Source organism: Lepus europaeus, chromosome X (genome assembly GCF_033115175.1).
Source record: "Lepus europaeus isolate LE1 chromosome X, mLepTim1.pri, whole genome shotgun sequence".
NCBI classification, from domain to species: domain Eukaryota; kingdom Metazoa; phylum Chordata; class Mammalia; order Lagomorpha; family Leporidae; genus Lepus; species Lepus europaeus.
In genome coordinates this window covers 102,113,945-102,124,750 of record NC_084850.1, presented here as the reverse complement: position 1 = coordinate 102,124,750, position 10,806 = coordinate 102,113,945, and the positions used below count along the sequence as shown (strand labels likewise).

Below are 10,806 nucleotides of genomic sequence, written 5' to 3'. Positions count from 1 at the left end.
ATGGGCAAAGATAGTTGCAAATTATATATCTGATTAGAAATTTGTATCCAGTATACTTAAGGTACTTCAAAAAGTTCATGGAATAGTAGAATGAAAAGATGTTTTTGCGAGGTCTTCAAAAAGTTCATGGAAATACTCATTATGAAAAATTATGCCCAGATTTCAAAAATGTTTAAAGATTTATTTTATTTATTTGAAAGGCAGAGTGACAGAGAGGGAGACACAAAGAGAGACCTTCTATCTGCTGGTGCACTCTCCAAATGGCAGCAATGGCTAGGGCTGGACCAGGTCAAAGCCAGTAGCTAGACGCTTCATCTGGGTCTCCCTTGTGGGTGGCAGGAGCCCAAGCATTTGGACTATCTTCTGCCTTCCCTCGTGCACTAGTAGGAAGCTGGATCAGCAAGAAAGCAACCAGGGCTTGAACTGGAGCTCCCAGATGGGATGTCGGTGTTGCAGGCAGCGGCTTAACCCACTGTGCTACTATGCTAACCCCTCAAAAATACTTCTGCACTAAAATACTTGCCTTTTTAAAAAAGATTTATTTGTTTATTTTGAAATTCAGAGTTACACACACACACATACACACACAGACAAAGAGAGATCTTCCATCCACTGGTTCACTCCCAACATAGCCACAAAGGCCAGTCCTGGGCCAGGTTGAAGCCAGGAGCCAGGAATTTCATCCAGGTCTCCCATGTCGGTGCAGGGGTCCAAACACTTAGGCCATCCTCTGCTTTCCCAGGCACATAAGTAGGGAGCTGAATGAGAAGTGGAGCAGCTGGGACTCGAATCAGTGCTCAAATGGGATGTGGGCATTTCAGGCAGTGACTTTACCAGCTAATCACAACGCTGGCCCAAATACTTGCCTTTTAATTCCATTTTCCATGACTTTTTGAAATACCTTTGTATATTGGTGCCAAATTTTAAAACTGTGCATGATTTTTTTAATGATGTGCATTTCCATGAACTTTTTGAAGATACTCCAATCTAAAGAACTCTTACACTTTGATATTGCATAACCTAACCCAACAATGAGTCAAGAATCTGAATAGCCATTTCTCCAAAGAAGATATACACATGCCCAATAAGCACACCAAAAGCTGCTCAACGTCATTTGCCATCTGGGAAATGGATATCAAAGCCACACGAGAGCCACTTTACACCCATTAGGATGGATTAGAAGCAAAACGATAGACAACGACAAATGTTGAGGAGGATATGGGCTAATTGGATCCCTCTAACTTTGCTGCTGGGATGGGAAGTGGCATTGCCATTTTGGAAAACAGCCTGACCATTACTCAGGATGGCAACCAAAAGCTATGGTGGGGTCAGTGATTCCACTCGGGTATTCCACCTAAGAGAAATGAAAATCTAGGTGTCCACAAAAACCTGTGCACAGGTACTCACAGCAGCATTACTCATAGTTGCCAAAAAGTGCAAACAGCCAGAGTGTCCATCAACTGATGAGCTGGCAAACAAAATGTGATAAATCCAGAAAATGAAATACTAATCAGTCAGAAAAAAGAGTGATGTACCGATAGATACTACAACATGGATGACTTTTGAAAACATGTTAGGGGCTGGCGCTGTGGCTTAGTGGATAAAGCCGCCACCTGCAGTGCCAGCATCCCATATGGGTGCCGGATCAAGTCCCAGCCGCTCCACTTCCAATCCAGCTCTCTGATATGGCCTGGGAAAGCAGTAGAAGATGGCCCAAGTCCCTGGGCCCCTGCACCTATATGGGAGACCTGGAAGAAGCTCCTGGCTCCTGGGTCTTCCATCCACTCGTTAACTTTCTAATTGGCCGCAAAAGCCGGAGCTGTGCCTATCCAAGGTCAGGAGCAGGTCTCCCACGTGGGTGCAGGGTCCCAAAGACTTAGACCATCATCTGTTGCTTTTCCAGGCACATTAGCAGGGAGCTGGATAGGAAGTGGAACAGCTGGGACTTGAACTTGTGCTCTGATATGGGATGCTAGCATCGCAGGCAGCAGCTTAGACCACTATGCCACGATTCTGGCCCCTGCTCCTGCATTTTTATTAAGACAATTTCAAAATGATAATGGCATATGAACAATAAGAAAACATGTATTTATGGGGCCAGCACTGTGGCACAACTGGTTAAGCCACCACTATGCCACAATTCTGGCCCTTGCTTCTGTGTTTTATTAAGACAATTTCAAAATGATAATGGCATATGAACAACAAGAAAACATGTCTTTATGGGGCCAGCACTGTGGCACAACTGGTTAAGCCACCACTTATGACGCCAGCATCCCACATAGGAGCAGCAGATCACGTCCCGGCTGCTCCATTTGCGATCCAGCTTCCTGCTAATGTGCCTGAGAAGGCAGCAGATCACGGCCCAAATGCTTGAGCCCCTGCCAACTATGTGAGAGACTCAAATAAAATATCTCTCTTTCTCTCTCTCTCCATCTCTCTTTCTCTCTCTCTTTGATGATCTGCCTTTCAAATAAATAAATCTTTTAAACAAGGAAGAGAGAGGGGCTGGCGCTGTGGTGCAGTGGGTTAACGCCCTGGCCTGAAGTCTGGCATCCCATATGGGCACCAATGCTAGTCCTGGCTGCTCCACTTCCGATCCAGCTCCCTGCTATGGTCTGGGAAAGCAGTAGAGGATGGCCCATGTCCTTGGACCCCTGCACCTGCTTGGGAGACCCGGAAGAAGCTCCTGGCTCCTGGCTTCAGATCGGCGTAGCTCTGGCCATTGTGGCCAATTGGGGAGTGAACCATCGGATGGAAGACCTCTCTCTCCCTCTCTCTTTCTCTCTCTCTCTGCCTCTCCTCTCTGTGTAACTCTGCCTTTCAAATAAATAAGTAACTCTTTAAAAAAAAAAAGAGAGAACATGTTAAATGGAAAAAGCCAATCAAAAAAGGCTACATATTGTATGGTTTGATTTCTATGAAATGTCCATAGTAGGCAAACCATGGAGACAAAAAATAGATTAGTTGTGTCGGATGGGGTGGGGGGACAGTAGTAGAAATGGAGAGGGGCTGCTAACGGAATGAGGCTTCTTTGGAGGATGCTGAACGTATGCTAAAATGGTATTGTGACAGTTGCACAACTGTGAGTACACTAATTTGTCATGTTAAATGAGTGAATTTTACTATATGTGAATTACATCTCAATAAAGTTGTTTTTAAAGAGAAAAAATATTTAAAATAAAGATTTGAATAGGTCAGTTTTTAATAAGATTGATTTATTTATTTGCAAGTCAAAGTTATACACACACACAGAGAGAGAGAGAGAGAGAGAGAGAGAGAGAGAGGTCTTCCATCCACTGGTTCACTCCCCAATTGGCTGCAACAGCCGGAGCTGTGCCAATTCAGAACCAGGAGCCAGGAGATTCTTCCGGGTCTCCCACGTGGGTGCAAGGGCCTAAGGACTTAAGGACTTGGGCCATCTTCTGCTGTTTTTCCAGGCCATAGCAGAGAGCTGGATGGGAAGTGGAACAGCTGGGACTCGAACCCGCACCCACATGGGATGCCAGCACTGCAGGCAGCAGCTTTACCCACTATGCCACAGTGCCGGCCTCTGAATAGGTCAATATTTTAAAAATTTAAATTCTTGTAATTTTTTAAAAAAATATTTTAATTAGTACTTGGTTAAAATTGGGGAGGGGAGAACCCTGACTCTGCCTTGTATTAGCTTGGGGAAATCATATTACTTCTCTATTCCTCAGTTTCTGCATCTGCAAAATGGGGATGAAAACAATGTCCAACCCATAGAGACAATGTGACAATGAAGTCACATATGGAAAATGCTTAGAGTACTGCTAAGCACATAACCAGCTCTTTTAAAGTATTATTGTCAGTAGTAATAATGGTCAGTGTAATCCAATTTAGGACAGTGCTAAATCTTGTCAGTAATAATTATTTAAAATATGTAAAATAATGCTTAATATTAGGAATGATAACTTAATAACATTGGAAACTATCTAATATTGATAGCAATAATTTGTGTACCTGGCAACTTTAATTCATGATTCTGGTGATCTCTCCCAGAGACATTACAAATACGGTATGCTCATTTAGCTGTTTTCTTCTCATTCTGATGCTTGTACACTATTTTCTAGCGTGTAAATCTCCCCATTGGCAAAGACTTCTGAGGATCACCATCCCCCAGTGAAAATGCTCTTGTTCCTATTTCCAAGTAAGATCACATTTTAAAGTTTTGGGGTTAGGACTTCAAGCTGTGGTAGGCAGCACTGGGGGGACACAATTCAACTTTTAAAAAAAGATTTATTCTATTTATTTGAAAAAAAAAATATATATATATATATACCTTCCTCCAGGGTGGCAGGGGCCCAAGCACTTGAGCCATCCTCCACTGCATTCCCAGGTGCATTAGGAGGGAGCTGGATTGGAAGTGGAGCAGCCGGGACAGGAACTGGCAACCATATGGGATGCCAGTGCAGCAGGCTGGGGCTTTAACCTGCAGCGCCACAGTGCTGGCCCTCTACAATTCAACTTTTAACAGTTCCTGGAGCCAGCGCTGTGGCATAGCAGGTAAAGCCACCGTCTGCAGTGCCAACATCCCATGTGGTTACCGGTTCGAGTCTCAGGTACTCCACTTCCAATCCAGCTCTCTGCTATGGCCTGGGAAAGCAGTAGAAGATGGCCCAAGTTCTTGGACCCCTGCACCCACGTGGGAGACCTGGAAGAAGCTCCTGGCTCCTGGCTTCGGATTGGTGCAGCTCTGGCCATTGTGGCCATCTGGGGAGTGAACCAGTGGATGGAAGACCTCTTTCTCTCTCTCTGTCTCTGCCTCTCTTTCTGTGTAATTCTGACTTTCAAGTAAATAAATAAATCTTTTAAAAAAATGAAAACTCCCTTCTCTGTCTCTCTTTTTTTTTTTACTTGACAGGTAGAGTTATAGACAGTGTGAGAGAGACAGAGTATTTTTTTAAGATTTATTTATTTGAAAGGCAGAGTTACAGAGAGGCAGAGGCAGAGAGAACCATCCGATGGTTCACTCCCCAAGTGGCCGCAACTGCCAGAGCTGGGCTCTGTCTCTCTCTCTCTCTCTCACTATCCACTCTGCCTGTCAAAAAAACAAAAGGAGTTAATGTTTTAACCTTATGAATGGATTAATTCATTCATGCAATTAATGGATGAATGAGTTATCTCAACAGTGAGTCTGTTATAAAAGCCAGTTTGGCCAGGTCTCACCATAAATACTTTGTGCCACCTCAGAACTCTGCCAGCAAGAAGTCCCTCACCAGATGTGGCCTCCTGAACTTGCCCCAGAACTGTGAACCAAAATAAACCTCTTTTCTTTATAACTGACCCTGTTTATGGTATTCAGTTATAGCAACAGAAAATGGACTGAGACCTAGGGAATGTACTACACTGAAGAGAAGGGAGTTTTGGGGCCGGCGCTGTGGCTCACTTGGTTAGTCTTCTGCCTGCAGCACCGGCGGCTGCACCCGCATGGGAGGTGCACCTGGCTCCTGGCTTCGGTTCGGCACAGCGACAGTCATAGTGGCCCCTTGTACAGTATGAGTAATTTTCCTCTTTCTGCTATTAGGATTTGTTTTTATCTTGTCGCAGTTTTACTATGATGTGTCTTGCTGTATTCATCCTGGGAATTTACTGAGTTTCCAGGATATGTGCATTCATGTTTTTATACAAGTTTTGGTTATTAATTCTCCAATTTTTTCCTGCTCCCTTCCTTTTCCTCTCATCTTCTGGTTGGGACTCCCATTACATGTATGTTAGTGTGTCTAATGGTGTTCTCAGGTCTCTGAAGTTCTTTTTTCATTCTTTTTTTTCTATCCTTTAGCTTGGATAATCTCTATTGATCTAGGTTTGTTTGTGGATGCCTTCTCCTGCTAACTCAGATCTACTTCTTGTGAATTTTTCATTTAATTTATTGTACCTTTCAATTGCAGAATCACTATTTAGTTTTTTACAGAAAGATAGGTTCAATCCATTTATTTATATTATCTATTTGATGATTTGTTGTTGTCATTCTGTCTTTTAATTCTTTAAGCATGATTTCCTTCAGTTCTGTGAACATGTTTGTAATTTCTGGCTTGAAGTATTTATATATTAAATGCAGTACATGGGTGTCTTGAGAAATAGTTTCTAGTGCCTACTCCTTTCGCCTGTAAGGAACACAACTTTCTCTGTGTGTGGCCGGTTTTGCATGTCTCATAACTGTTAGAAGCTTTACATTGGTGTTTTTTTTTTTTTTTTTTAGACAGGCAGAGTGGACAGTGAGAGAGAGAGAGACAGAGAGAAAGGTCTTCCTTTTGCCGTTGGTTCACCCTCCAATGGCCGCCACGGCCGGTGCACCGCGCTGATCTGATGGCAGGAGCCAGGTGCTTATCCTGGTCTCCCATGGGGTGCAGGGCCCAAGCATTTGAGCCATCCTCCACTGCCTTCCCGGGCCATAGCAGATAGCTGGCCTGGAAGAGGGGCAACTGGGACAGAATCCGGCACCCGGACCGGGACTAGAACCTGGTGTGCTGGCGCCGCAAGGTGGAAGATTAGCCTGTTGAGTCACGGCGCCGGCCAGAAGCTTTACATTGTAAATAGTATATATATACTTTTTATGGTGGAAAAACATATATTTAGAATTAGCCAGCTGGACTCAGTTCAGATGATCCCAATTTTGTTGGCAACGTCCAGAGCATCATAGTCAGGAGCCAGCCGCACATAGGCCTTCTTCTCTCCGTCAGGTCTGATCAGGATGTTGACTTTGGCCACATCAGTGTCATAGAGTTTCTTCACAGCTTGTTTGATCTGGTGCTTGTTGGCCTTGACATCCACAATGAACACCAGGGTGTTGTTGTCTTCTATCTTCTTCATGGCCGACTCCGTGGTCAGGGGGAACTTGATGATGGCATAGTGGTCAAGCTTGTTTCTCCTGGGGGTGCTCTTCCGAGGGTATTTGGGCTGCCGTCGGAGGCGTAGTGTCTTGGGCCGCCGGAAGGTGGGGGACGTGCGGATCTTCTTCTTCTTGTGGCTGTGGATGCCTTTCAGCACTTCCTTCTTGGCCTTTAAGGCCTTTGCTTTGGCTTCGACTTTAGGAGGGGCAGGAGCTTCCTTCTTCGCCTTCGGCGCCATCTTGGTGAAAAGGTGTAAATAGTATATTTCAGCAACTCTGAATTATGATCCTCATTTCCATGGTTATTATTGTTCTTGTTGCTTTGTGTCTCTGTATTTGTTTGTTTAGGGACCTGTAGAGACTAATTTTGTAGGGTTTAACATCCCTTAAGTGTGCAGCTACTGAATTCTCTGCTCAAATTTTGAAATTTTGATTTGAGAGGGAGAAGAGGGAGACGGAGAGTGAGATGGAGAGGAAGGAAGGGGGAGGGGAGATAACTTCCAACCACTCTTTCACTACCTGAATGCCCACAATGTCTGGGAATGGTCAGGCCAAAGCCAGGAACTGGAAACTCAATCTAGGCCTCCCATGGGGGTGGCAGGAACCAAGTACTTGAGCCATCTCCTACTGCTTCCCAGGGTGCACATGATGAGGAAGCGGAAGTCAGGAGTGCATCTGGGACTCAAACCCAGGCACTCTGATACGAGATGTGGGTGTCTCAACTGACATTATAGCCACTGGACCACCTCCTTGTCCCCCTTCTCAGTTTTTGAAGAATTCTTTTGTTTTTATACCTGGCTTCCTTAGTTTAGTGTCAGCCAATGATTGGTCAGGAGTTCTGGTTACAGCTCAAATCAGTATGACTTCCACAAAGACAGTAGATACGTGACTTTGGACACACATTTTAAATTCAGGCTGTTCTGAATTTCTGCTCGTAGAGTCTCCCATTCATCTAATAATGAGTCAATAATAAGCCATCTCCAATATTTTATGGTTATGCATATATATGCATATATAGCCTTCTATATCCCCAGGATATGGAGGAGATTACCAGTGACCACTGTTGCTATCTCATTTTCTGTATCTTCCTGTTAATTTTTTGTCTACACTGCTACTTACCCAAACAATGTTGCAGACTCAAGAAACTGTGATATTGGCCTTCCCCAGTAACTTGGTACAAACATTATTATTATTTTTTACAATATCCCTGTGCATGGAGATTTTCTGTGGAGCTCCAAGCCAGTAAGGTCCCTCCAGTTGCAGTGAGACTTCCATTCCTCCTGGCTACCATGCCCATACAGCTAGGAATGGGAGAAGTTTCAAGTATAAATCCCACAGACTCAACTATTCTTACAAAGGTTTCCTGATTTGTCCATCAATCAACAGTTTGCAATTTGACACATGCCTTTTGTGTATTCCCAGTGTTCTAAAATTCTTGTTTTTTTTTTTTTTGACAGGCAGAGTGGACAGTGAGGGAGAGAGACAGAGAGAAAGGTCTTCCTTTGCCATTGGTTCACCCTCCAATGGCCGCCGTGGCCGGCACGCTGCGGCCGGTGCACCGCGCTGATCCGATGGCAGGAGCCAGGTGCTTATCCTAGTCTCCCATGGGGTGCAGGGCCCAAGCATTTGAGCCATCCTCCACTGCACTCCCTGGCCACAGCAGAGAGCTGGCCTGGAAGAGGGGCAACCGGGACAGAATCTGGCGCCCCGACCGGGACTAGGACCCGGTGTGCTGGCACCGCAAGTGGAGGATTAGCCTATTGAGCCGCAGTGCCAGCCTTAAAATTCTTGTTTTTAACAAATTTTTAAAAATAGTTTTGTAGTTATTTGGGGACGAGGGATTTCATGAACCAGGAACCCCTTGCTCCACCACCCCAGAAGTTTCACTTCTGGACAAGTGAGTTTTGACAAACGTTGAATATTGAGAAAGGATAGTATTTTTAAACAAATAGTGTAGAAACCTTTGTAGAGTCAGATGCAAAACAAAATAATGTGGTTCCATATACAAAGATTAACTAAAAGTGAATCATAGACCTATATGTAAAATCTAAAATTGTAAGACTTCTAGAAGACAACAGAAAAAAATTATTGTGATCTTTGGTTAGGCAAAGATTTCTTACATACAACACCAAAAGTACAAACCATAAGAGAACAAATTGAAAGATTGTTGGCCTTCATCAAAATAAGCAGTTATGCCCTTTAAAAGACACTGTTAAGAGGGGCCAGTATTGGAGTGCTGGTTTGAGCCTGGCTACTCTGCTTCTAACCCTGCTCTCTGCTAATGTGTCTGGAAAAGCAGCAGAAGATGGTCCATGGAATTGGCCCCTGCCACACACATGGGAGACCTAGATGGAGGTCCCGGCTCCAAACTTTGGCGTACTCCAGCCCTGGCCATTGCGGCCATTTGAGAATTGAAACAGGAGATGGAGGTGCTGTGTGTGTGTGTGTGTGTGTCTTTTTCTCTCCCTTTCTCTGTCATTCTGCCTTTCAAATAAGTTAATAAATAAGTAAATAAATCCTTACCAAAGAAGATACTCTTAAGAGGATGAAAAGACAATCTAGAGACTAGGAGAAAAATCTTTGAAAAATAATGGACTGGGGCTGGTGTAGTGGTATAGTGGGCTAAACCTAGACTTGTGCTGGCATCCTCTATGAGCACCAGTTCAAGTCCCGGCTGCTCCACTTGCAATCCAGCTCTCTGCTTATGGCCTGAGAAACCAGTAGAAGATGGGCCAAATGCTTGGGTCTCTGCCCATGTGGGAGACCTGGGAGAAGCTCCTGGCTCTTGGCTTCTAATCAGCCCAGCTCAGGCCATTGTGGCTATTTGGGGAGTGAACCAGTGGATGGAAAAAATTTCTCTCTCTCTCTCTCTCTCAAATAAGTAAATCCTTTTTTTAAAAAGTGGACTTATACTCAGAATATAGAAAGAACTCTCTCTCATTCAACAATTACAAAGTAAATAACCCAATTAATAATGGGCAAAAGATTTGAGCAAATTCTTCAACAAAGATGCTTAGAAAGGATAATCAACAGCATTAATCATTAGGGCAATGTTAATTAACATCAGAATATCACCTCATATGTACTAAAGTAGCTATAATGAAAAAGACCAATAATAACAAGAGTTGGTAAGGAAGTGAAGACACTGGAACCCTCATAGTTTGATGGTAGCAATGTAAAATGGTACAGCCATGTAAAGAACAGGCCTGGGTCTTAGGTCTTACACATCACTGATCTGTTTATCCTGGGAAGATACTACAGTGGTTTTAAGAACAAGGAAATAAAGACTAAAACCACACTGAGATATCACCATAATTGTATACCCACCATAATGAGCATGGTAAAAATATTTAAAATTGGCAAGGGTGCAAAGCACCTAGAACTCACATACTGTGTTGATAGGAGTTCATATTATTACAGCCACTTTGAAAACCTGATTTTATAAACTAAAACTGAATATCTGGCTAACCTATGACCTGGCAGTTCAACTCCCAGCTATATACCTAACAAAAATTCATACACATGTTCACCAATAATTAGCAGCACTATTCCTAATAGCCCCAAGCTGCAAACAACTCAAAGTTTACCAACAGTAAAATGGGTAAATATATTACAGGATATTCACACAACAGAAAAAAACATAACAATAAGAATTAATATCTACTGTATGCAGCCATATGGATGAATCTCACATTTAAAATGTGACAGAAGATAAACAACAAAAATATCAAATACAAAAATACCACCCCTTATGTAAAATGTAGATTGAGTTAATTCATGTAAAATACATGACAGGCAACATTAATCTATGCTGTTAAAAGTCAGGATAGTCTTTACCCTTTGGGGCACTGAAAGGGAGGGCTAGGAAGGCTTTTGGGGTGCTGATTACTTTCTGTTTCTTTTTTAAATTTTTTTTTACATATTTATTTGACAGAGTTAGACAGTGAGAGAGAGAG

At 43.3% G+C, this 10,806-nt stretch overlaps 1 protein-coding gene across 1 annotated transcript; it reads right to left on the bottom strand.

Moving 5' to 3' along the window:
- Positions 1-6,578: 6,578 nt before the first annotated feature.
- LOC133753359 (large ribosomal subunit protein uL23-like) lies at positions 6,579-7,089 on the bottom strand. The gene has a single exon (XM_062183910.1). The coding sequence runs from the start codon at positions 7,087-7,089 to the stop codon at positions 6,619-6,621; it is 471 nt and encodes a 156-aa protein (XP_062039894.1). The 3' UTR covers positions 6,579-6,618.
- Between the last annotated feature and the right edge of the window lie 3,717 nt (positions 7,090-10,806).